At 56.9% G+C, this 25,793-nt stretch overlaps 1 protein-coding gene across 2 annotated transcripts; it reads right to left on the bottom strand.

Annotated features, from left to right (window-relative positions):
* Positions 1 to 1,832: 1,832 nt before the first annotated feature.
* PUF60 (poly(U) binding splicing factor 60) lies at positions 1,833 to 25,793 on the bottom strand. Of its 2 annotated transcripts, XM_071581894.1 has the most exons (11): positions 25,739 to 25,793; positions 18,343 to 18,438; positions 15,649 to 15,738; positions 14,681 to 14,731; positions 9,765 to 9,926; positions 8,523 to 8,615; positions 7,299 to 7,512; positions 6,016 to 6,206; positions 4,855 to 4,990; positions 3,904 to 4,139; positions 1,833 to 2,519 (listed from the first exon to the last, which is right to left on the bottom strand). In XM_071581894.1, the coding sequence occupies exons 1-11, from the start codon at positions 25,763 to 25,765 to the stop codon at positions 2,220 to 2,222; spliced, it is 1,596 nt and encodes a 531-aa protein (XP_071437995.1). In that variant the 5' UTR covers positions 25,766 to 25,793; the 3' UTR covers positions 1,833 to 2,219. The 2 variants fall into 2 exon arrangements, with proteins under 2 accessions (XP_071437995.1, XP_071437996.1); XM_071581895.1 differs by lacking the exon at positions 14,681 to 14,731.

The following is a 25,793-nucleotide window of genomic DNA, read 5'->3' as shown; positions in this document are numbered from 1 at the left end:
TCCCAGTCTCTGCAGAGCCTGAATTCAAGTCAATCAATAATTGTTGAGAGCTTCAAAGGATTCTGCTGCCTTAAACTCACCCAGGCAGTGAGGCTGAGCCTGAGGACAGGGTGAGTGACCAGGGGACACTCAGATACTGCCCCTCCTGGGCTCTGCCCCCTCCATCTGTCCCTCCTGGTGTCCCCTGGCCCCACAGTGGCACCTTCCCTTGGCCCCTGTGTGTTGGGTGTGGCTGAGGTGGAGCTCCTGTTCCCCTGGCAGCCCCCACAGCCCTGGGCTCTGCAGTGGCACCTGGAAAGGTGCCAATGACACACCTGGGCTTTGAGCAGGCTGGCACCTCATCAGCGCTGTCTCCACAACATTCCAACTCCCATCAGTAGGGCTGGGGCTGGGTGAGGTCTTGGTGGGGGACAGAGCCAGGACAGGTGACCCCAAGTGATTCCAGGGATATCCCAGGCTGTAGGACCTTGGCTAGGACAAGGAAGGTGAGAAAAGGAGGAGGAAGGGAGGGGGGTCATTCCTTATTTCCAACCTTTGCCTTTTGCAACAAGTGTTCCATGGGCTGGAGCTGCACTTGCTGGGAAGTGGGTGGACATCTCCTGCTGCTGGAAGTGGAGAATGAAATCTTTTTTTCTCCCTTTGCTTATGCAACATTTTGCTTTTGCTTTTGTTGAATGATTTCAACCCACCACGCCTGGGTGGGAGCAGAGGGGGTTTACTGGGGGGGCTCCTTCCTGGCCCTGGGGCACGAGGGGCTGCTCTGGGTGCTGGGGGGGGGGACAGTAAAATTCCCTGGGAGCAGGAAGGGGGTCTGGATCCAGCCCCGGCCATCCCAGCTATAAAGAGCCGGAACAGCCCCATGTGCCCCGTGCAGGAGCTAAGGGAGGGGCAGGAGCAGCCCCCCGACCCCACAGTCCCTGCAGGGCACAGGGCACGCTGCGGGCAGTGGTCCCGGGGGGACGCCGGGCAGTGTGGGGGGCCGGGGCCGGGGTGCTGGGCCCGGGGGCACGACGGCCCGTGGCACCAGAGCCGGGGTCGGGGCAGTGCTGGGATGTGGCCGGGGGGTTCCTGGCTGAGGGTGTCCCCCGTGCCCGGCTGCAGTTCCGAGTTTGAACACCAGGCGGCAGCACCGGCTGGTTCCGCTGCGGAGCGGGCTCCCCATCCTGGCCCCGGGAGCGCTTTGGGACGGAGGGACAGGAAATTCCAGCCGGTCCCAGCCCATCGTGGCATCCCAACATCCCAGCATTCCAGCGGCTCTGCTCCTGGCTGAGGGATTCCGGCCTGGGTGATTTTCCCACACTGCTGCAGGACATCTCCAAGCTCAGGAGCAACATCAAGCTGCAGGCTTGGCTTGGAATTCCATGTCGTGGTTCCTTGGGGATCATTCTGCATTTATTCGGCCTTCTAAAAGGATTATTTCCTCCTTACCTGTGCTCAGTTCCAGTTCCATGTAATTCCAAGCCCAGGCTCATCCTGCATTCCTCTGGATAAGCACCCCAGGCCCATCCCAGTCCCTTCGGAGCACAGCTCCAGAATCAGACCCTCTGGATCAGGCCACTCTTTCAGCACCCCCAGACCCTCCCTCAGCAGCCCCCAAGGGTGAAAGCGTCCACCCAAGACCCCAACCAGCTCCACCCTGGAGGAAAACAGCTGCTTCTGCCCCACAGGTGCCAGGAGGTCCTGACCGAGCACAGAACGGGAAGGGGCACCTGCAGCACCTCAGGTGTTGTCCAGTGCCATCCCAGTGCCAGACTGGGCCCAGACTGGGCTGAGGAGGTGCCATCCCGGTGACAGCCCTGTCACAGACACACACAGGTGATACCAACTTTGTTTACAACTTTTATCCCAACGCCCCAGACCCCAGATCCCTGTGCCCACCCTGGAATGTCCTTTGCGCGTGGCCATAAAAATCCTGCGAAGCAGAAGGGGCAGGGCCAGTCCCTGGAGCTGAGCTCAGCCGATTCCCTGGAGCAGACCATGGCTCATTCTTTGGAGAAGAGCTGGCCAACTCCTTGGACTGGAGCTCAGCCAAGCCCTGGGCTGATTCCCTGGATCCAATCTTGACCAAGCACTGGGATCAGAGCTGGACCAGTCCCTCAGATCTAAGCTTGGCCGACTCCCCAGATCTGAGCTTGGCCAACCCCCCAGATCCAAGCTCAGCCGATTCCTGGGGTCAGAGCTGGGCCCATCCCTCAGATCCCAGGCTGGTGGTTCCTGGCTCATGCTGACAGGTCGCTGTTGTCAAACCTCTCTTGGTCATAGACCTCGGCCACCACCTTCCTGCCGGCAAACCAGCGGCCGTTGAGCGCCTGGATGGCCTTGTGAGTCTCTGAGGCCATGGAGAACTCCACGAAGATCTTCACGATGATCTCGGCATCCTCTTCCTCCCCCTGCTTCTCCTGGTAGATGATCACCCTGTTCACTGCCCCAAATTTCCCACACTCTTCCGTCACCTCCCCCTCCAGGTCGTCATCGATGTCCTTGGGATCCACCATGTTGCGGAGAACCATCACCGTGGACTGTGAGGGAAGGGAACAGGGAATTGGAGACACAGAGAGGAGACTGGAGCACAGGTCATTCCTAACACATTCCATGGCACTGTTGGCCCAGGTTCTCAGGGATAATCACCAAGTTTCCTTCCCAGGCAGCCCATGCACAAGCAGACCCGTGGCCCCAGTTGGGAATGCCATGTTGCATCCCCTGGATTTTCCTGGGACACATCCTGCCAGCACAGGAGGCCTGGAAACTGCAGCCATTTTCTCTGTGCTGGTCCTGTCCAGGGTTTTTTTGGCTTTCCCTCAACACCACAATCCCATCCTGTTTGATTTCACATCTTCCCTCGCATCCCAACAAAGCCAAAGGATTCCCCAGGTGCTCCATCTCTCCACAGCTGCTGACAGGACACACAGGTGGGTCTCACATCTGGGCACACCTGGGGCATTCCAGGCTCTGCTCCATCCCTTCCCCAGCCCTGGCACACCTGGGGCATTCCAAAACTCTGCTCCATCCCTTCCCCAGCCCTGGCACACCTGGGGCATTCCAGGTTCTGCCCTATCCCTTCCCCAGCTCAGCCCTGGCACACCTGGGGCATTCCAAAACTCTGCTCCATCCCTTCCCCAGCCCTGGCACACCTGGGGCATTCCAGGCTCTGCTCCATCCCTTCCCCAGCTCAGCCCTGGCACACCTGGGGCATTCCAGGTTCTGCCCCATCCCTTCCCCAGCTCAGCCCTGGCACACCTGGCGCATTCCAGGCTCTGCCCTATCCCTTCCCCAGCTCTGGGGAATTTGGCAGCAGGACCAGGGACTCCTCCAGAATCCAGGCAGGGTTCACCCTACCCTGGCAGGTTGGAAAGAGGTGGACTCAGTATTTAGGATAGACTGAGCTGTAGCCAAGGGAGTGGGACTCACAGGTCAGGCCAAAGGCCACCCTGGTTTATTTAGTGACACCTGGGACAGAGTTCAGTCAGGGACCCCTCCCCAGGGCTGTTCTGAGCCCTCCCAGGGACTTGGGGAAGATCCTGGAATCCCAGGAAGGGACCTTCAAACCCATCCAGTTCCACCCCTGCCATGGGCAGGGCACCTTCCACCAGACCAGGTTGTTCCAACATGGCCTGGAACACTTCCCTGGCCAACCTATGCCAGGGCCTGCCCACCCTCATGGGGAAGAATTTCTTCCCAATATCCAACCTAACCCTGCCCTCCAGGTTCTGTTCCATTCCCCCTTATTCTGGCACTCCAGACCCTTGGAAATAGATCCCAAAGGAAGAGCGAGGCCCGTTGCCAGGCACACCCTGAGCCTCCCGAGCTTGGAGGTCTCTGCAGGGTGTTCCTGTGCCTCCCCAACCCTGGGATAATCCTGGGAGCTGGGATAATCCTGGGAGCTGGGACCAGCCCAGAACTCACCTCCTGCTTCCGCAGCAGCTTCTGCATGACCATGTGGCGGGCGCTGCTGCCTGAGATGCTCATGTGCTCCTGCTCACTCAGCATCTCCGGCCGTTCTGACTCTTGGAAAACCTCCTCCTCTTCCTTCTCCTTCTTCACCTCCACCAGCCCCAGGGCTGGGGGGCTGGCCAGGATGGGATTCACCACCCCCACCTGTGGGATGGTCACCGGGATGGGTGGCCGGGCGGGTGTCACACCTGGGAGAGCACAGGGATGATGGTCAGGGACAGCTGGGGGATGGTCGGGGACACCTGGGGTACGTGCAGGGACAGCTGGGGAATGGGCAGGGACACCTGGGGGACAAGCAGGGACAGTTGGGGGACAGGCAGGAACACCCAGGGGATGGTCAGAGACAGCTGGGGGACAGTCAGGGACACCGGGGGGACGGGCAGGGACACCCGGGGGACGGGCAGGGACACCTGGGGGGTTGGACTTTGTACAGAGTGCCCATTATCCAGCTTTTCCCACAGTGCCGTGTGTACCTCTTGGGAATCCATGGCCCTGTTCTATCTATTACACACAGGGGACAAGGGGTGAGGACACACAAACGACAAGGGAAGAGGACACAAAGGTGCCAGAAGGAAGGGGACACACACAGGTGACAGAAGGAAGGTATCATACACAGGTGACAAAAGGACAGGTGACACAGGTGACAGGAGGAAGGGGACACACACAGGTAATGGGAGAACAGGTGACACAGGTGATAGGAGGAAGGGGACACACACAGGTGACGGAAAGAAGGTATCATACACAGGTGACAAGAGGACAGGTGACACAGGTGATAGAAGGGGACACACACAGCTGACAGGACGACAGGTGACACAGGTGACACACAGCTGACAGGAGGACAGGTGACACAGGTGACAGGAGGAAGGGGACACACACAGAGATGCCAGGGGAAGGTAACCCCACCTGTGATGACTCCAGGTGCCTGTGCTGCCATCACGGCCTGGGGCAGAGCCCCCAAGGGCTGGGCCAGGGTCAGGGCAGGGGACACGAGTCCTGGTGTTGCCAGAGTGCCCAGAACTGCAGCTCCTGCCACGGCCTCCTGTGGGACACAGGGAGAACAGGGACCCCGGGTTAGTCCTGCCCAGGAACTCCAGCTGTTCCACACTGGAGAATCGCAGGATACTCCGATCCCCAGGAGCTCCTGGGGACAGGAAGGTGTCACCAGCCCACCAGGGAAACTCCAAGCCACCAAGCTTTGGAATAAAACACTCTTCTGGAACTCCCAATAAACACTCTGACTCAGATGCCCAGAATTCCAGCATTAGGGATGAACACCCAATTAAACCATGAACACTTCTGTTATGGTTTGAAGATGGCCTTGGACATTTCCAGGGATGGGGCAGCCAGAGCTTCTCTGGGCAACCTGTGCCAGGGCCTGCCCACCCTCATGGGGAAGAATTCCTTCCCAATATCCCATCTCTTCCTGGATCCAGGCTATGGGCTTCCAGTCACACCAGTAACACAGCTGTGGAACAGCTGCACACTCATGTCCAGCAGGCTCACAACACTCACCTGCTTGGTCGAGTCTCACCTGCCTCTGCCTCACCTGTACTGTGCTCTGAGCTGTCCCAGCAAACATCTATGCTGTGATCTGGCTGTCTCTGTCCCAGCCCTCACCTGTGACATGCTCTGTCTGTCCCTGTGCCAGCCCCTCCCCTGTGCCATGCTCTGGCTGTCCTTGTGCCAGCACCTCACCTGTCCCTGTACCAGCACCTCCCTTGTGTCGTTCTCTGGCTGTGCCAGACCCTCACCTGTCCCTGTGTCGGCCCCTCACCTGCGCCATGCTCTGGCTGTCCCTGTGCCAGCTCCTCCTCTGTGCTATTCTCTGGCTGTCCCTGTGCCAGCCCCTCCCCGGTGCCATTCTCTGGCTGTGCCAGCCCCTCCTCTGTGCTGTTCTCTGGCTATGCCAGCCCCTCTCCTGTGCCAGCCCCTCACCTGTGCCATGCTCTGGCTGTGCCAGCCCCTTCCCTGTCCCTGTGTCGCCGGGCTCTGGCTGTGCCAGCCCCTCCTCTGTGCTATTCTCTGGCTGTGCCAGCCCCTCCCCTGTGCCAGCCCCTCTCTCACCTGTGCCGTGATCTTGGCGGTGGCGGCGGCGGCAGCGACGGCAGCAGCCGGGGGCAGCCCCCCAGGTGTGGCCGGGGTCAGCAGCGGCATCGGGGGGGTCACGGCCTTGCCCACCCGCAGGTACTGACCCCCCAGGTCGAAGAGGTTCATGGAGGACACAGCGTCTTGGGACGACTGGGCCTTCTCATACTCTGCAGGAGGGGGGAATTCACAAATAGCCATTTATTGTTCAGTCATGGAAGGGTTTGGGTTGGAGGGAGCTGAAAGTCCATCCAGTTCCACACCCTGTCATGGGCAGGGACACCTTCCACTAGCCCAGGTTGCTCCAAATCCCCTCCAAACCTGGCCTTGGACACTTCCAGGGATGGGGCAGCCACAGCTGCTCTGGGAATTACATTCCAGTCCCACTCCACCCTCACACCGAGGAATTTCTTCCAAATATCCCCCCTCTCCCTGCCCTCTGGCAATGGGAGGCCATTCCCTGTGTCCTGTCCCTCCATCCCTTGTCCCAAGTCCCTCTCCGGCTCTCCTGGAGTCCCTTCAGGCACTGGAAGGGGCTCTCAGATCTCCCTGAAGCTCCTTTAGGCACCGGGAGGGGCTCTCAGGTCTCCCTGGAGCCCCTTTAGGCACTGAAAGGGGCTCTTGGGTCTCCCTGGAGTCCCTTTAGGCACTAGAAGGAACTGAAGTCTCTCTGGAGCCCCTTTAGGCACTGGAAGGAGCTCTCAGGTCTCCCTGGAGCCCCTTTAGGCACTGGAAGGAGCTCTCAGGTCTCCCTGGAGCCCCTTTAGGCACTGGAAGGGGCTCTTGGGTCTCCCTGGAGCCCCTTTAGGCACTGGAAGGGGCTCTTGGGTCTCCCTGGAGTCCCTTTAGGCACTAGAAGGAACTCTAAAGTCTCTCTGGAGCCCCTTTAGGCACTGGAAGGAGCTCTCAGGTCTCCCTGGAGCTCCTTTAGGCACTGGAAGGGGCTCTCGGGTCTTCCTGGAGCCCCTTTAGGCACTGGAAGGGGCTCTCAGGTCTCTCTGGAGCCTTTTCTTCTCCAGATGAGTACCTCAGCTCTCCAAGCCTGGCTCCAAGGCACGGGGTTCCAGCCTGTGTCTGTACCTCATCCCCCTCACAGCTGCCATAAATCATATTTCCAAGCTCAGACACAACTCTGCCTCATCTCCCACCCCAATGCTTAAAGCAATTCCTCCCCTAGAGTGTAAAACCCAATTCCAAACCATCTCAAAGACGCGAGAAGTCTCCCCCTTCTCCCACCCCAAACCCAGCCCAGGTGGCTGTACCAATGAATCCATAGCCTTTGTGCTTCCCTGTCGTGGGGTCCCTGGCCAGGGTGCACGATTTGATCTTCCCAAAGGCCTCAAACACGCTCTTGATGTCATCATCTGACAGGTCCTGATGCACCGAGGCCACGTAGATGCGGTTGAAGGCTCGGGCCTCCTCCGCCAGCTGGTCGATGATGGGCTGGGCCTGCCCGATGTTGCTGGGCCTCCCCACCTGAGGGACAGGGATGGAACAGAGCTGGGAAGGGGCTGGAGCACCAAGAGGGACTGGGGGGGTGCTCAGCCTGGAGACAAGGAGGCTCAGGGGGGACTTTCTCGCTCTCTGCAACTCCCTGACAGAGGGGGGAGTTGGAGGGTCGGGCTCTGCTCCCAGGGAACAGGGACAGGAGGAGAGGGAACAGCCTCAAGCTGTGCCAGGGGAGGGTCAGATTGGACACAAGGAGGGTGGTCAGGCATTGGATGGGGCTGTCCAGGTTGGTTTGGAGTCCCCATCCCTGGAGATGTCGAGGAATGACAGGACGTGGCACTCAGTTCTCTGGGCTGGGTGACAAGGTGGGTGACAATGTGGGGATCAGGCACAGGGTGGACTCCATGGGTTGGGATGGCTTTTCCAACCACAGTGACCCCAGGATTCTGTGACACAGCCCATGGAGTGTCCAAGGGGAGACCCTCCCTGCCTATGCAAACCATGGGACACCTCCCAGGACCTCCCTTGGCACAGGGAATGGCTGACACCACTCTGGGAACAACTGGCACTACCAGGATCCCAGGAATACTGAGAGCCAGAGCAGACTCTGCTCCCTCCTCACTGTATCTTCCCTGTTTAGCTTCCCTGACCTGGCAAGGATCAACTCCCAGGGATTAAAAGATTCTGATGGCAAATCCCAATGTTCCTACACCCTTTAGGGGAGCTCCCAAGCCCCTTCAGCCATCAGACCCTGCAGAGCATATCAGAGACATCATATAAAAAAAATCACCTTTGTTTTGTCCTCAAGACACTCCCATGCATGGTGGGAAAACCTGAGCCCAGTCCCCAGAGGGTACAGGCTGGGAGTTTCTCCTTGGAGAAGAGGAACCCAGAACCACCATGAGCTCCATGCTGGACACCAAGGTCCACCAGAGAACACTTCAGGCACCTTCCCTAGAGCTGTGTGGAGCATTTCCAGGCATAAAGACATTCCTCCCAGGGAAGAGAAGTAGGACAGAGCACACCTGGTAACTCACCTTGATGTTCCTCCCTCCCAACATGACAGAATTCATCTGCTCCAGGGCCAGCTGGGCGGCTTCAGGCACCTCATATTCCACAAAGGCAAAGCCCTGGGACAGGAGGAGAGCTGTGAATCCCTCCAGCAGTGTCAAGTTAATGCAGCCAAGACTTCCCATAGACCCCTAAGGTGGAACTGATTCCCACCACATTGATTCCTGCTTGTGGCCTGAGAAGTTTCCTTGGACAAGTGTTTTATTAAGGCCTGTAGAGGTTCCAAGGGCACCTCATCCTGGAGCCTCTTGGACTCAGAGGCTTCCCAGAAAAATCCCACCTCGCTCCAGGCTGTGCCTGCTTGGCACCTTCCAGAGAGGTTTGGGCTGTTCAGGAGGAATTTCCTCATGGAAAGAGTTGTTTAACATTGGAAGGGGCTGCCCAGGGAGGTGGTGAGTCCCTCCCCATCCTTGGACATGGCACTCAAGTGCTCTGGGCTGGGTGGCAAGGTCGGGATCGGGCACAGAGTGGACTTGATGACCTTGGAGGTCTTATCCAATGTCAATGATCCCAGGATTCTGGAATTCTGTGCACACGTGGCTCCCACCACAGAATCCTGCTCTAAGCAGAGGAGGAAGCTGCAAACATTCATCTCAAGTGCTAAAAGCAGCCTGGTCTTCATGATAAAGGCTTTTTCCTCTCCTGGCTGCATCACGGAGGCCTCGCAGAGGATACACATCCCTCAAGGGCTGGCAATCATGGAACCACAGAATCCCAGCCTGGTTTGGGTTGGAGGGACCTTAAATTCCATCCATCCTACCATTTGCCATGGGCAGGGACACCTCCCACTATCCCAGGTTGTTCCAAGCCCCATCCAACCTCCCCTTGGACACTTCCAGGGATGGGGCAGCCACAGCTTCTCTGGGCAACCCATTGCCAGGGCCTCCCCACCCTCACAGCCAAGAATTTCTTGCCAATATCCCATCCAAAGTTCTGCAAACCCAAATACTTCATGTTTAGGGTACATGGCTCAAAGAAATAACCTTGTGTAAAACCCCAAAATCCCTCATCACTGGGGTATCAGCACCAGCTCCTGCTGCCACACAGGAAATGCCTTTCCAGAGCAGCTCATCTGCTCTTTGCCAGAGCTCCCAGCACACCAGAGAATCCCAGGATGACCTGGGTGGGGAAGCACCTTAAAACCCACCCGGTTCCCACCCCGTGCCACAGGTAGGGAATGTTTCCCCGGTGTCAGAGCCTTGTCCCACCTTGTGTTTCATGGTGACAGAGTCCCAGGACATGTCGATGCTCTTGATGGGCCCGAAGGGGGCGAAGGCCTGGCGGATGGTGTCCTCCCCCAGCTCATAGTAGATGGAGCCCACGTAGACCCGGCACATTATGGCGAGCGCCCGCTGCCTCTGAGCCGCCATCTGTAGCGAGACAAGGACTGCCCGGTCAGGGCCAGGGGGCACAGGGACACCAGGACCTCCTCCCCTCCTCCTGCCCTCCCGGGACCACCCCGGCACAGCTCCGGCCGGGCCACAGCTCAGCCACTCGAGGATCAGAAGGATTTCCCTGCTCACTGCACAGGGCGCTGGAGCGGATCCGTCCGACTCAGTCCCGGGGCAGGAGTGGATAAAGCCCAGCTCAGTCCTGGGGCAGGAGCGGATAAAGCCCAGCTCAGTCCTGGGGCAGGAGCGGATAAAGCCCAGCTCAGTCCCAGATAAAGTCCAGCTCAGTCCCAGGGCAGGAGCGGATAAAGCCCGACTCACACACATCTCCGGCCCCACTGGTTGGGTCTCCCCCTCCAGCCTGATCACATCTCCAGCCACACCTGCAGGAGGAGGGAATCACTTCACTTCCCCTTCCAGGCAGCAAAGGGCTCGGCTCTGGGAGAACCCCTCCCACTCCCCCCCGGAGGGACAGCAAGAGATCCTCCAACGTCGCTCCCACCCCCCACCCACCCAGGCAACGAAGGGTCTGGAATTGGGAATCTCCTCCCAGCAAAGGGTCTGAATTGGGAATCTACTCCCAGCGAAGGGTCTGGAATTGGGAATCTACTCCCAGCGAAGGGTCTGGAATTGGGAATCTACTCCCAGCGAAGGGTCTGGAATTGGGAATCTCCTCCCAGCGAAGGGTCTGGAATTGGAAATCTCCTCCCCGCTCCCTCCGGCACCACAGGGGTCCCCTCCACCCCGCTCCAGCACTCTGAGATCCAGCACTGGGCACCACTTCCAAGGCTCAAGAGCAAAGCAAAACCCTCCAGTGGCTCAGTGGGACTCCTGGGAAGTGTGTGGTGCCATCCCTGCCTGGCAGCACTGGCTGCACTGGGGCAGCCCCAACACTGGGGTGCTGCTCTGAGGGTCTCTGCACTATTGGCTCCTAAATCTGCCCGAATCCCTGTTTGCAAGACAAATCCAGCCATTCCTTACAGGAGGGATCCCAAAAGCAGAGCACGGTGTGTCCCTCGTGTTTGTCACCCCCAGAGCAGCTCTGGAGCTGCTACTGCTGCCCAGGGACATGGCCCTGGGGACATGCCCAGTCCAAGGATAGTTCTGGGAATGGGGCTGGATTGGGCTGCCCATCAGTGACTGACTGTGTGTGTGGGGATGGCTTTGGGACAGTGGGACACACCAAGGGCAGGGAGGGGCTGGAGCAGAGCAGGTGCAGGAGAAGAAGATGCCTCTGGCCCTGCCCAGCACTGCAGAGGGAGCTCAGAGCACCCCTTTCCTTCCCCAACACCCCCGGGGCAGAGGGGCTGCACACAGGAGGATTTTCAGGGTGCTGTAAAGGGGCACAGGAGCTCTGCCACGTCTGGGGATCCCCAGGGCACAGGAGTTGCAACCAGAAACTTCTCCAGGATGACTTCTGGGGACAAAAGCTGACATGTCTGGGGACCCTCTTAAGCAGAGGGGCTCCACTCAGGGCCTTCTCCAGGATGATTTTTGAGGTGCTGTAAAGGACACAGGAGTTATGCCATGTCTGAATTGAAGGGGCTGCAACCAGGGACTTCAGGAGGATGATTTTTGGGGTGCCTTAACAATCACAGGAGCTCTGCTGTATCTGGGGATCCCTGGATTCAAGGGGCTGCACTCAGGGTCTTCTCGAGGATGATTTATGGGGTGTCCTAACAATGATGGGACCTCTGCCATGCCTGAGGACACCCAGGGCAGAGGGGCTGCACTCAGGGCCTTCCCAGGAATGAGCTTCTGTCGTGCCTGGGAATGTGCAGTCCAAAGGGAGGGAGAGCTCCCCACCTGTGCCAGTCACACACCAGGGCACAGACTGTGCCCAAGGGACCCTGCTCCCTGTGGCACCTGCACAGGACTGGCAACAGCCACAAGGAAACAAACTGGTGGGGTGGGGTCCTGTCATTCCATAGACCAGGTCAGTGTTAAACAGGGATGGCTCTCACCCCATGCTGCTGCTCCTGAGGTGACAATAACCCCAGCCTCTGCCCCTGAGGTGACATTAACCCCATACTCTGCTCCTGAGGTGACAATAACCCCAGTCTCTGCCCCTGAGGTGACATTAACCCCACGCTGCTGCTCCTGAGGTGACAATAACCCCAGTCTCTGCCCCTGAGGTGACAATAACCCCAGTCTCTGCCCCTGAGGTGACATTAACCCCACACTCTGCTCCTGAGGTGACACCCAGCCTCAGCTGCTGCTCCTGGGATGACATTAAAGCCCAAGTGCTGCTCCTGAGGTGACATTAAGCCTCAGACTCTGCCCATGAGGTGACATTAACCCCATACTCTGCTCCTGAGGGGACGTTAAAACCCCAACTGCTGTTCCTGAGGTGACATCCAGCCCCAGCTGCTGCTTCTGGGGTGACATTAACCCCATATGCCACCCCTGGGGTGACATCCAGCCCCAGACTCTGCCCTTGGGGTGACATCCAGCTGCCCCTTGCCTGGGTTAAGGGTGCCCTGGCCCCACTCAGCCGTTCTCTCTTTACTCTGCACTCAGTGACCAGCAGGACTATGGCACGTGGTGTCTCCCAAGTTCTCCAGCACATTCCCAGCTTTGGTGCAGGAAACCCCCTCAGTGTGTGTGTTTAGGGGTCAGATCTGTCCCCAGCCTCCCCTCAGGTGTCCCAGGGAGAGGCCTCCCCAAGGAGCCTTTGCAGGAGGAAAACATCCCCCTTTACCCTAAAGGGACCCTAAAGACCGGGTGGGAAAGTGAGGAGGACTCAGGATTTTCAAACATGGGGAGGAATTCTTCCCTGAAAGGGTGGTCAGGTGTTGGAATGGGCTGCCTGGGGAGGTGGTGGAGTCCCCATCCCTGGAATGCCTGGAATGACCCTCAGTACTCTGGTCTGGATACAAGGTCGGGATTGGGCACAGATTGGACTCGATGACCTTGGAGAACTTTTCCAACCTAAGTGATCCTGATATTTTGGATCTACAACAGGCAGGCCCAGGGTGGGCGGTGCCAACTCTGGGTGTCTGTGAGTCACCAACAGGAGCATCCAGGTGTGGGGTGATGCCCTGGGCACCTGAGCTCAGCACAGGTCAGAGTTAGGGAGTCCTGCCTGGAAACCTCCCTGCTCTCACCACCCCACAAAGACGGTTTTACTGCCCCTGGGCCTCTTTCTCCTCCCATGAAATGGAACTTAAAGCCCTTGCACCCTCAGCCAGACAGCAGCTCCCAACTGCAGCTCTGTAATGCTGCTCTTAAGGGATTTGGGAGGTTATTTTAAGGACGGACCAAAACACCACCTTGGTGTGCTGTGAACCGAGGCAGGGGATGCCCAACCCTCACCACCAGCATCAGCTGGGATACAATGCCAGGGAATGGTGAAGGGAGCAGGAATCTTGTGCTGGGACACATGGAGCCCATGGGAAGCCGTGAGACTCATAAAAGGAAGGTCAGGCTGTGCTGCCGTTCCAGAGAACTGGGGAGGCCACAGGAAAGTCCTGAACAGAGACTGTTTTCCCTTTGTGCATTCCCAGTGGGCTCTGGGATGAAGCATCTCCTGAGGACGGGGTATCCTGATTGCTCTGACCTGCACCAGGACCCAACGATCCAACTCCTGCTCCTGGGCTAAGTCCAGCAGCAGCCTCTGACTCCCTGAGGGAAGAAAGTCTGAGGAAAAAGGGTCACAGCCTGTGCCGTGGGGACAACGAGTCACTAAACCTCTCCTGTGCCACCACCTTGGCTGTGCCCAGATGGGACAAACGAGCCAAACCCCAAACTGCAGGAGTTCTGCTGTCAGGCAGCAGCTCCATGAATGGGAGGATTCCTGGGCACGAGGGCTCAGACACCAGCACTGCCAAATCCATCTGGCCCATTCCAAACCTACTCCCTTGCCCAGAACATCCCCTCTGGCTCCCCACTGCCACACCACTCACTGCCAAGGGAGGGAGAGCAGGGGTTTCCCTTCAATGCCCTTCTCCTCTGGAGCACAAACCTCCAGCTGCATTTGACACCGGGCACAAATCCCAGATTCCAGCAAGATGGGAAGGTAATTACAAAGGGATTTACAAACCCATTTACAAATGAATTTACAAACGAATTTACAAATGAATTTACAGATGAACCTCTGGGTGCAGAGAGGAATCACAGGGCACTTTGTCCTCTAGGAAAAAGGAGGGGATGGATCACCCCAGGTTATTCAGCTCCCTGTGGCCTCTGATTAGAGGGGCATTCCTGGGTTCTGTCACCTCCACCCTGCTTTTGCTGCACTCAGAACGTGCCATATTCCCCTAGTCTGGACCATGCACAGTAAAGAGAGTGTGGCACCTGGGCTACACCACGCTCTGCCGCCTCCGAGGCCCCGGGCCCTCCCCGGCCCCGCGGCTGCCGGGCCCCGGCGCTGGGAGGTCGTTCCACAACAAGTCGCCCCTTTGTGCGTTACCTTGGCCGTTAGTTTTAGGTCGGGACCTCAGAACTGCAGCATCCCTAGAAATGCAGCTCCCACCATTGCACGGGTGTGTTCAGAACTGGTGGAAATCTAAAGCTGTCTGTGCCCCCGAGTGGCAGTGTCCCCGCAGACTGCACAGCCTGGGGTCTTCTCGGGGCAGTGACACCTCGCTCTGCTCCTGGGCGTGTCCAGTACGGGTGGGGATGTGGGAGGGCTGTGCTGGGCGCGGACAAGAGCATTGGCACCACTACGAACGTCCCCATGCTAGGCCCTGACTAAGACAATGCCCCCAGAAGAAGTGAATATGTCTATTGACCGATTGTAAAGGTGAGAGAGGATCTCCAAAGCCCATTGTCACTGCTGCCATCTGAAAGACAGTAAAGACAGAGTTCAGTCTGTTGGAGCTGAGCATTACTATGGCTGTTGTACAAACTCAAGCAGAGCGGCGGCGCAGGGACACCTGCGGAGAGGCCTCTCCTTCCTCGGCCCTCACTGCCTGGTCCCCAGGACTGTCCGGTGCCGGGACCCTGTCGAGTCCGGTCCCACCAGGCCAGGGTGGGCTTGTGCTGCTGCCGCTGCCTCGGGAAGCAGGGTGGGATCCCAGGGGGGACTCAAGGCAATAGTAACCTCTGCAACCACTGGCGTTGGTTCACCCCCAGTGTTTAAAAGGAGCCCCTCAACTAGAGCAGACCCTCAGAACCAGGCACAGCCCCAAGTGGCCTCGGAGCACATCCACAGGGATTCCTTGGTCAGAGCTGTTACTCTGGGCTTCCTGACTCGGAGTGAAGGCAGCCAGACGTGTTCCAGAGTCCTCTGAAGGAGGGGAGGTTAAACCCCAGGTAAGGGTTCTCCTGGTACGGGCATTCCAGCAGGAGCAGGAACAGCCAACAGAACTTCTCTGGAATTGAGAGCACCTGGGTGCACGGGAGGGAAATGGGGCAGGACTGGCACTTGGCAGGTTCAGGGGCCCTCCCTCAGGCACAGGAGATGGTGACAGGACACTGTTCCCAGGATCCTCTCTGGCTTCACCACCTTAATAAGTAGAAAGTGAAACCCAGGGCAAAGCCATTAGCTTCTTATTATATCTCACAAAGGGCCATCGACAGGAGAGGAATTAAAAGATTTCCTCCTGGCATGAGCAGAATTTGGGGGCAATTTGAGCAGATCAAGGGTGCCTTGGTGAGTTGCAGGCTCGGGGCTGTGCTCTGGTTCCGAGGGCCCTGAGAACTCCACTGTGTCGGGGGGAGCACGAGGCAGAGGGAGTGGCCCGGGGTGGGGTCTCACCTGGAGGTTGGTGAGCTGCTGCTGCTGGTGGGCGATGGTTTGTTTCACCAGCACGCTCTTGATGCTCTGCTCCATCGCGTACTTCTTGGCCTGCGGGGAAACACAGCGGCTGTAGGGGCAGGGAGCGACACCTGGATCCACACCTGGGCTCCCAAAACCTCTGGAATGTTCCACTCCTAAGCTGCCCACAGCTCCCAGCACCTCAGAGCCTGGGACACCGTGGAATGTGAGCCTGGGGCACAGCAGGATGCCCGGAGGGGCAGGGGAGCAGCATGCACTGGGAGCTCAGAATTCCCTCTCCGCCCTCGCATCCCACCACAGCCCCTTACCTGGTGGGCTGAGGGTGGGGCACGGCCTCCTCCAGTGCTCTCCTCCCAGAGAACATCTGCACAGACAAGGGAAGGGCCCCCACCTCCCCACAGACATCCCTGGAGTGGGATCTCCCGTCTCAGCACACCTGGACTGCTCTGGTTCTGTCCCCTGAACATTCCAGCTCTGTTCCCTGAATGTCCCAGCTCTGTCCCCTCAACGTCCCAGCTCTGTCCCCGGAATGTCCCAGTTCTGTCCCCTCAACATCCCAGCTCTGTCCCCTCAACGTCCCAGCTCTGCCCCCTCAACGTCCCAGCTCTGCCCCCTCAACACCACAGTTCCTTTCTGGATCTGCTCCCAGAATTCCCCAGCTCTCCCTCCAGCTCTTCCTGCACACTTGAGGCCCGTTTGGGGTTTCTTTCAGTCCTCTTTCACTCTGGCCAAGCTGGAGCTTCCACCAGTGCCAGCACAGAAGTTTTTGCCAAGGGAACCCTCATCCCCACCCCTGTGCCTGTTCCCAGGGACACACACTCAGCCACCTCCATGGCTGCACAGCTTGGGGAGCTGGCAGGGAATGGGAGGCTCTAACCCAGGGATTTGAAGCTTTGGAAAGCTGGAAGCAGACAAGGGAGTTTGTATCCAGCAGCTCTGGAGAAACCAGAAGGATGGAGGCCAAGAGACAGGGGCAGCTGGGACAGCAGGGACAGGTCCTCACAGAAACTGCCTGGGACAGAGCTTTGCCCACATGGCATCTCTCCAGGACAGAGCTTTGCCCACCAGGAATTTCTTTAGGACAGAGCTTTCCCCACATGGAATTTCTTTAGGACAGAGTTTTCCCCACATGGAGCCTCCCTAGGACAGAGCTTTCCCCACATGGAATTTCTTCAGGACAGAGCTTTCCCCACAAGGAATATCTTTAGGACAGAGCTTTCCCCACATGGAATTTCTTTAGGACAGAGTTTTCCCCACATGGAGCCTCCCTAGGACAGAGCTTTCCCCACATGGAATTTCTTCAGGACAGAGCTTTCCCCACAAGGAATATCTTTAGGACAGAGCTTTCCCCACGTGGAATTTCTTTAGGACAGAGCTTTCCCCACGTGGAATTTCTTTAGGACAGAGCTTTCCCCACGTGGAATTTCTTTAGGACAGAGCTTTCCCCACGTGGAATTTCTTTAGGACAGAGCTTTCCCCACGTGGAATTTCTTTAGGACAGAGCTTTCCCCACGTGGAATTTCTTTAGGACAGAGCTTTCCCCACGTGGAATTTCTTTAGGACAGAGCTTTCCCCACGTGGAATTTCTTTAGGACAGAGCTTTCCCCACATGGAATTTCTTTAGGACAGAGCTTTCCCCACATGGAATTTCTTTAGGACAGAGATTTCCCCACATGGAATTTCTTTAGGACAGAGCTTTCCCCACATGGAGCCTCCCTAGGATAGAGATTTCCCCACATGGAATCTCTCCAGGACAGAGCTTTCCCATCTCACAGCTCCCACATTCCCTGGGATGTTTCCCTTGCCCTTTTTCCCACTCCCAGGCATTGCTCATCCCAGTGTGGAGGAGATCCCAGTCCCTCCCACTGGCAGTGTGGGATGGGTCCAACAAGTGGAGATCCGAGCTGGATGGAACTGCACTGATGGGAATGGGCTGGAATGCTGCTACTGGGGCTCTTTGCACATCCCAGAAAAAGCATAAGGGAATCCAGATATTCTGGGATGTGTTCTGGGATAGGCAGTGACAGCCCAGCTGGAGCAGATCCCAATCCCAATCCCAACCCTCAAGGAGCACTGGCTGCTCCTCAGGGACTCCGTGGCCCTCACACACCATCTCACAATCCCCAGCTGATTTATATACTTCTGATCTTATTTATTTCTTAAATTAAAACCACTCTCTCAACCCCAGCAACAGTGAACACCCATCATGCTCCCAAAAACAGGGGGTTGGTCTCTTCTCCCAGGCACTCAGCAATAGGACAAGGGGGCACGATGGGCTCAAGCTCTGCCAGGGGAAATTGAAGCTGGAGAGTAGAAGGAAATTCTTTGCAGAGAGAGTGCTCAGGCATTGGAATGGGCTGCCCAGAGAGGGGGTGGATTCCCCAGCCCTGGAGGTTTTTCAGCTGAGCTTGGCCGTGGCACTGAGTGCCATGATCTGGTAAAGGGACTGGAGTTGGACCAGGGGTTGGACTTGATGATCTCAGAGGTCTTTTCCACCCCAATCCATTCTATGATTCCATGATATCCATCAACTCCAGCCCACAGCAAGTAATTCCTGGGCACAAACACAGTCGTGGGACCCCCCCCCAGCTGGGCCATTAAACCCAACAATCCCTGCCAACCCAAACCAACCACCCCAAGCCCAACCAGTGAATTCCCCCCACATTTACTCACTTTCTGGAGAGCTTCCTGCTGTTCTGGGGTGAGGGGGGGCAGCCCCAGCTTTGCTGCCGTGCTCTGCCCGTTTTCCATCTTAATGGACTCCGTGCCCTGAGGAAACAAAGTGCTCATGGAAAACCATCCTCACAGGACACCCTTCCTTCCCAGAAACCCCAGGCACTTCCCATCACAGTGTCACAGCTGGAGAAAAACCATTCCCAAACCCCTCAGTAAGTCATTAAAACCAGTTCATATCCCACCCACTCCCTGCAGGAAGAGCCATCCCAGCAATCCTACAAAGCAATGGGTGGGTTGGGCACTTACAGAGTTCCCCAATCACCACATTTTCAGGGAGAGACAATGGGATAATCCTCAATCCTGGCTCAACATCCTCTTCCCATCAGCTCCACTGTCCCATGTTCCCATCAATGTTCCTCTCCCAGCTCTGTCATTCTGACTTTCCCAAGTTGTCTGAAACTTTCCCAAATCACAGAATCTTGGAATGGTTTGGAGGAACCTTGAAGTCCATCCAGTTCCATCCCTGCCATGGGCAGGGACACCTTCCAATATCCCGTATTGCTCCAACCTGGACACTTCCAGGGATGGGGCAGCCCCAGCTTCCCTTCCCACCCAACCCATCTCCAGATTCTGGGATCTGCCCTTGATCCCGTATTTTACAGGGAGACTCCAGGTTTTCTGCAGTTTTCCAAGGTGGGTTTGGGAGCATTTCCCAGGATCAATGGACACAGAGCAGACACAAACCAAACCCTCCCCTGTTCTCCAGGGGTCTGAGCAGCACCCACAGCTCCAGGGTTTTCCCTGATCCCTCCACAACTCCGTGGAACACGAGGATAAGGGAACACCAACAGGGAGCTGACATGGAATAGAGGTGGGTGGAACAACTCAGGAACTCCAGAGCACAAAGCCACAATTCCAAAGGCCACTCACAAACTGGGAACTGGATCAGCAAAGGGACATGGAATTCTGCGGTGGCTGAGGCTGGAAAAGCCCCTGAGACCATCAAGCCCACTCAGCCACCTCTGGCCATGTCCCCAAGTGCCACCTCCAAGAACCAGGAATGCTGCTCTGTCTGGACAGGAAGGTTCCATCATCCCCAAGATTGGATTGTGGGAACATCCAAGGAATTATTTTATAAAATCCTTCTTGTCCCTTCCTACCTGGCTGGAGCCCTGTTTGTCACCAGCTGTCTCTGTCCCCTTCCCTGTGTCCCCTCCCACACTCAGCCCATTCCAAAAGCCACATCCCCTTTTCCCACTGCTGTTCCTGCCTCCTCCAGCTCTAAAATCCCAATTATTCCAGTTTGGGATCTGTGAGACTTGTGGAAACAGAGGGGATTACAAAGGCAACTATTCACAACCTGTTGAGGGTCTCCAAGATCAACCCTAAACACGTTTGTGATTAATGTAATTTGCATATCTGAGCTCATTAACAAGCACAGATCCCAAAAACTCCGGGATCTCTGCCATCGCATTCCCCAGGGAAAAACCCAGGGATCCAGGAGAGATCCACAGCTCATCCGTGGCTCCCACTGGAATTTCTCACCCCAGGATAAAACCCAGGGATCCAGGAATGATCCACGGCTCATCCATGGCTCCCACTGGAATTCCTCAGCCCAGGGAAAAACCTGGGGATCCAGGAGTGATCCACAGCTCATCCATGGCTCTCAAAGGAATTCTTCAGCACACATCCCACAGGATAAAACCCAGGGATCCAGGAATGATCCACAACTCCCACTGGGATTCCTCAGCATACATCCCACAGGGAAAAATCCAGGAGTGATCCACGGCTCATCCATGGCTCCCACTGGAATTCCTCAGCCCAGGGAAAAACCCAGGGATCCAGGAATGATCCACAACTCCCACTGGGATTCCTCAGCACACATCCCACAGGGAAAAATCCAGGAGTGATCCACAGCTCATCCATGGCTCCCACAGGAATTTCTCAGCACACAATCCCCAGGGAAAAATCCATAGATCCAGGAGTGATCCACAGCTCATCCATGGCTCCCACTGGAATTTCTCACCCCAGGACAAAACCCAGGGATCCAGGAGTGATCCATGGTTCCCACTGGAATTCCTCAGCACACATCCCCCAGGATAAAACCCAGGGATCCAGGAGATCCATGGCTCATCCATGGCTACCAAAGGAATTCCTCAGCACACACTACCCAGGGGAAAATCCAGGAGTGATCCACAGCTCATCCGTGGCTCACATAGGAATTCCTCAACACACATCCCACAGGATAAAACCCAGGGATCCAGGAATGATCCACAGCTCATCCATGGCTCCCACTGGAATTCCTCAGCACAGGGAAAACCCCAGGGATCCAGGAGTGATCCACAGCTCCCACAGGAATTCCTCAGCACACCATCCTCCAGGAAAAAATCCATGGATCCAGGAGTGATTCATGGCTCCCACTGGAATTCCTCAGCATGCATCCCACAGGATAAAACCCAGGGATCCAGGAGAGATCCATGGTTTCCAGTTTCCACTGGAATTCCTCAGCACACATCCCCCAGGATAAAACCCAGGGATCCAGGAGAGATCCATGGCTCATCCATGGCTACCAAAGGAATTCCTCAGCACACAATCCTCCAGGAAAAAATCCATGGATCCAGGAGTGATCCACAGCTCATCCATGGCTCCCACAGGAATTCCTCAGCACAGGGAAAACCCCAGGGATCCAGGAGTGATCCACAGCTCCCAGAGGAATTCCTCAGCACACAATCCTCCAGGAAAAAATCCAGGGATCCAGGAATGATCCACAGCTCATCCGTGGCTCACATAGGAATTCCTCAACACACATTCCACAGGATAAAACCCAGGGATCCAGGAGTGATCCACGGCTCATCCATGGCTCCCACTGGAATTCCTCAGCACAGGGAAAACCCCGGGGATCCAGGAGTGATCCATGGTTTCCACTGGAATTCCTCAGCGCACATCCCTCACTAGGGAGTGTTTTCCAAGGAATACCACCATTCCCTGTGACTCTGTGCACATCCAGGAACCTCATTCCCACATCCCACAACAGCCAGGAGGGAGCCAGGGAAGCTGGAGAGGAGCTGAGAGAGGAGCAGAAGTTCAGGAATTGCATCCCTGCTGCTATCCCAGCATTGGAGCAGCCAGGCCATTCCAGAAGGGAGGAACTCCAGTTCAGGAACATTCCTGGGAATCTGTCACAGGGCTGGGAACTCCTCTGGAGATTCAAGGAGACAGAGCAGGAAAAAGGACAGATGGATGGGACAGTTCCATCCCTGCTCCAACTCCTCGTCAGGGAATGGAATGGGAACTCCAGGAGTATTCCCACATAAGCCCCAGGAGAGGCTGGAACCCAGACAAGGGACTGGGCAGCACAGAATCCTGGGATTTCTGAGGTTGGAAAAGCCCTCCAGGACCATGGAGTGCAACCTGTGACCAACTCCTACCCTGTTCCAGCCCAGGGCACATCCAGGAATTCCCGGGATAACTCCAGGGATGGAAACTCCACCTCCTCCCAGGGCCACATCCAGGAATTCCCAGGATAACTCCAGGGATGGAAACTCCACCTCCTCCCAGGGCCACATCCAGGAATTCCCTGGATAACTCCAAGATGGAAACTCCACCTCCTCTCCAGGGTCACATCCAGGAATTCCCTGGATAACTCCAGGATGGAGACTCCACCTCCTCCCTTCCAAGGCCTGACCACCCTTTCCATGTGGAAATTCCTCCACACCACGTGAGTGTCCAAGAAAAGCCCTTCCTTTATTTCAGCAGTTTATCCCTACTGACCATCTAAGCCCCTGTGGACTCAGCTGGAATTCTGGAATTCCAGAAGCCCTTCTGGGCACAGTGACCTTTACTGCTTCCCAGCAATTCCAGGGAATGCTCTTTGTCAACTGGGAACAGCACTGGTGGCTTGGGCAGACTCCAGAGCAAGGGGCACATCCAAGGGCTCTCCCAAGGCACTTCCAAGGGCTCTCCATGGCACATCCAAGGGCTCTCCCAAGGCACATCCAAGGGCTCTCCCAAGGCACATCCAAGGGCTCTCCCAAGGCACATCCAAGGGCTCTCCCAAGGCACATCCAAGGGCTCTCCCAAGGCACATCCAAGGGCTCTCCCAAGGCACATCCAAGGGCTCTCCCAAGGCACATCCAAGGGCTCTCCCAAGGCACATCCAAGGGCTCTCCCAAGGCACATCCAAGGGCTCTCCCAAGGCACATGCAAGGGCTCTCCCAAGGCACATGCAAGGGCTCTCCCAAGGCACATCCAAGGGCTCTCCCAAGGCACATCCAAGGGCTCTCCATGGCCCTCCCAGATGTTCCCAGAGATGGGCAGGGATCTGGTTCTCCCCAACGGGGCTGTTCTTGCAGCATCTCACGACTCCAAAATCATGGAATCATGGAATGGTTTGGATGGGAAAGGCCCTTAAAGCCCATCCAGTCCCATCTCCTGCCCTGGGCAGGGACATTTTCTCCTCCAACCCTTTCCAGCCTTGCCCTGGACACTTAAAGGGATGGGGCAATGGGTGGAATTGGATTTGAGATCCCTCCCATTCCAAACCAGGAATTCAGGATTCCAGGATTCCCTGCCTGACCCTGCCAGGCTCCCAAAGGATTTGATCCAAACTGCACAGACCAGCCAAGGGAACTTCCCTGTGTTGCTAAAACTTGCCCTGGAAATTCCCAGCAAAGACCACGCTCCATCCTGCAGGGAAGGACAATTCCACGTGGGATTTAGGGATGCAGGAGGAAGGAGAGGGACTGGCAGAGGAGGCTGAGATGGGAGGGAGCTTCCGAGATTCCTTTGGGACACAAACAACTGGATCATTTCCAACAGGTGATTCCAACACCAACAGGTACCATCCAAGGACTGGAGAGATTCCCTGGGAATTCCATGCACAATTCCCTGATTTTCACTCTGTCCAACAGCACAAGAACAATGAACTGGTACAAATATCACAAGGTTTGTTTCCCAAATCCTTAGGATCAGAAAAAAGAGGGAATGGGGGCAGCCTGGAATGGACCTTCCCTGGACCTCCCAAACCTCCCAGGGAATTTCACCACCTGCTCCAGGATGGGAAAATAATCCCTACAAATCCCAGAGCTGGATCCTGGATCCAGAGAGCCACAAACCCCACAGGCTCCAGACCTGCCCCCTCATTCCCAGCATTCCCAAGGAAAACCTCCTAATCCAGCGGATTAAGGAAAGACGAGACAGGGAAAAAAAGTGAAAGTGACTTAAATTTACTCCCAATTCCCACCTGGGAATTCCCAAAAGGAATCCCAGGACACACAGTTTATTTAGGGATCAATTCAGCCAGCCCCCTGGAGCCAGGCAGAGCAGCTCTGGAATTGAAGCTGCTCCTCAGGGAATTCCCAAATTTTCCAGGAGAGCAGTGAGTGGGATACAGGAAACACAAATCCAATAAATCTCTGCTGTGCCACAGTGAATTCTGCCCAGCATTCCAGGAGATCTGGGAATTCCTGGGGGAGCAGCCACCACAGGCATTCCCAGCCCTTTCCCATTCCCTGCACACCCCGGGAATGCTCATTCCCATTCTTTGGGAACCCAGGGAATGCCCATTCCCATTCCCTGCAGATCCAGGGAATGCTTATTCCCATTCCCTGCAAACCCCAGGAATGCTCAATCCCATTCCCAGCAGATCCCGGGAATGCTCATTCCCATTCCCTGCACACTCCAGGAATGCTCACTCTTATTCCCTGCACACGCCGGGAATGCCCATTCCCATTCCCAGCAATCCCCAGAAATGCTCATTCCCATTCCCATTCCCTGCAGACCCCAGGGGTGCTCATTCCCATTCCCATTCCCTGCACACCCCGGGAATGCCCATTCCCATTCCCAGCAATCCCCGGGAATGCCCATTCCCATTCCCTGCAAAACCCGGGAATGCCCATTCTCATTCCCTGCACACCCCGGGAATGCCCATTCCCATTCCCATTCCCATTCCCTGCACACCCCGGGAATGCCCATTCCCATTCCCATTCCCTTTCCCATTCCCTGCACACTCTGGGAATGCCCATTCCCATTCCCATTCCCATTCCCTGCACGCCCCGGGAATGCCCATTCCCATTCCCATTCCCTGCACACCCCGGGAATGCCCATTCCCATTCCCATTCCCTTTCCCATTCCCTGCACACTCTGGGAATGCCCATTCCCATTCCCATTCCCATTCCCTGCACGCCCCGGGAATGCCCATTCCCATTCCCATTCCCTGCACACCCCGGGAATGCCCATTCCCATTCCCATTCCCATTCCCTGCACACCCCAGGAATGCCCATTCCCATTCCCTGCACACCCCGGGAATGCCCATTCCCATTCCCATTCCCAGCAATCCCCGGGAATGCCCATTCCCATTCCCAGCAATCCCCGGGAATGCCCATTCCCATTCCCATTCCCTGCACACCCCGGGAATGCCCATTCCCATTCCCTGCACACCCCGGGAATGCCCATTCCCATTCCCATTCCCTGTACACCCCGGGAATGCCCATTCCCATTCCCATTCCCATTCCCATTCCCTGCACACCATGGGAATGCCCATTCCCATTCCCATTCCCTGCACACCCCGGGAATGCCCATTCCCATTCCCATTCCCTGTACACCCCGGGAATGCCCATTCCCATTCCCATTCCCTGCACACCCCGGGAATGCCCATTCCCATTCCCATTCCCTGCACACATTCCCTGCACACCCCGGGAATGCCCATTCCCATTCCCATTCCCTGTACACCCCGGGAATGCCCATTCCCATTCCCATTCCCATTCCCTGTACACCCCGGGAATGCCCATTCCCATTCCCATTCCCTGTACACCCCGGGAATGCCCATTCCCATTCCCATTCCCATTCCCTGCACACCCCGGGAATGCCCATTCGCATTCCCTTTCCCATTCCCTGTACACCCCGGGAATGCCCATTCCCATTCCCATTCCCTGCACACCCCGGGAATGCCCATTCCCATTCCCATTCCCTGTACACCCCGGGAATGCCCATTCCCATTCCCATTCCCTGCACACCCCGGGAATGCCCATTCCCATTCCCATTCCCTGCACACCCCGGGAATGCCCATTCGCATTCCCTGTACACCCCGGGAATGCCCATTCCCATTCCCATTCCCATTCCCTGCACACCCCGAGAATGCCCATTCCCATTCCCATTCCCATTCCCATTCCCTGCACACCCCGGGAATGCCCATTCCCTTTCCCCTCAGAGCGCGGCCCGCCCGCCCCTCACTGCAGGCCCGGCCCAGGCGCGGACACCTCGGCGGCCTCCCCAGCCCCGCCGCTCCGGTTCTGCTCTCGCCCATCCCTCTCCCCCGGCCCGCGGGGACCCTCAGGAGCCCCGTGAGGAGCCCTCAAACCGCGGCCCGGCCCCGCCGTTCCCGCCGCTCTCTCACCAGCGCCATCGTCGTTGTCGCCGCCATCTTGTCCTCCCCCGCTCGGCGCGCGGCT

This window comes from Pithys albifrons, unplaced genomic scaffold (assembly GCF_047495875.1).
Source record: "Pithys albifrons albifrons isolate INPA30051 unplaced genomic scaffold, PitAlb_v1 scaffold_45, whole genome shotgun sequence".
In the NCBI taxonomy this organism is placed as follows: domain Eukaryota; kingdom Metazoa; phylum Chordata; class Aves; order Passeriformes; family Thamnophilidae; genus Pithys; species Pithys albifrons.
This window is presented reverse-complemented; position numbering and strand designations above follow the sequence as displayed.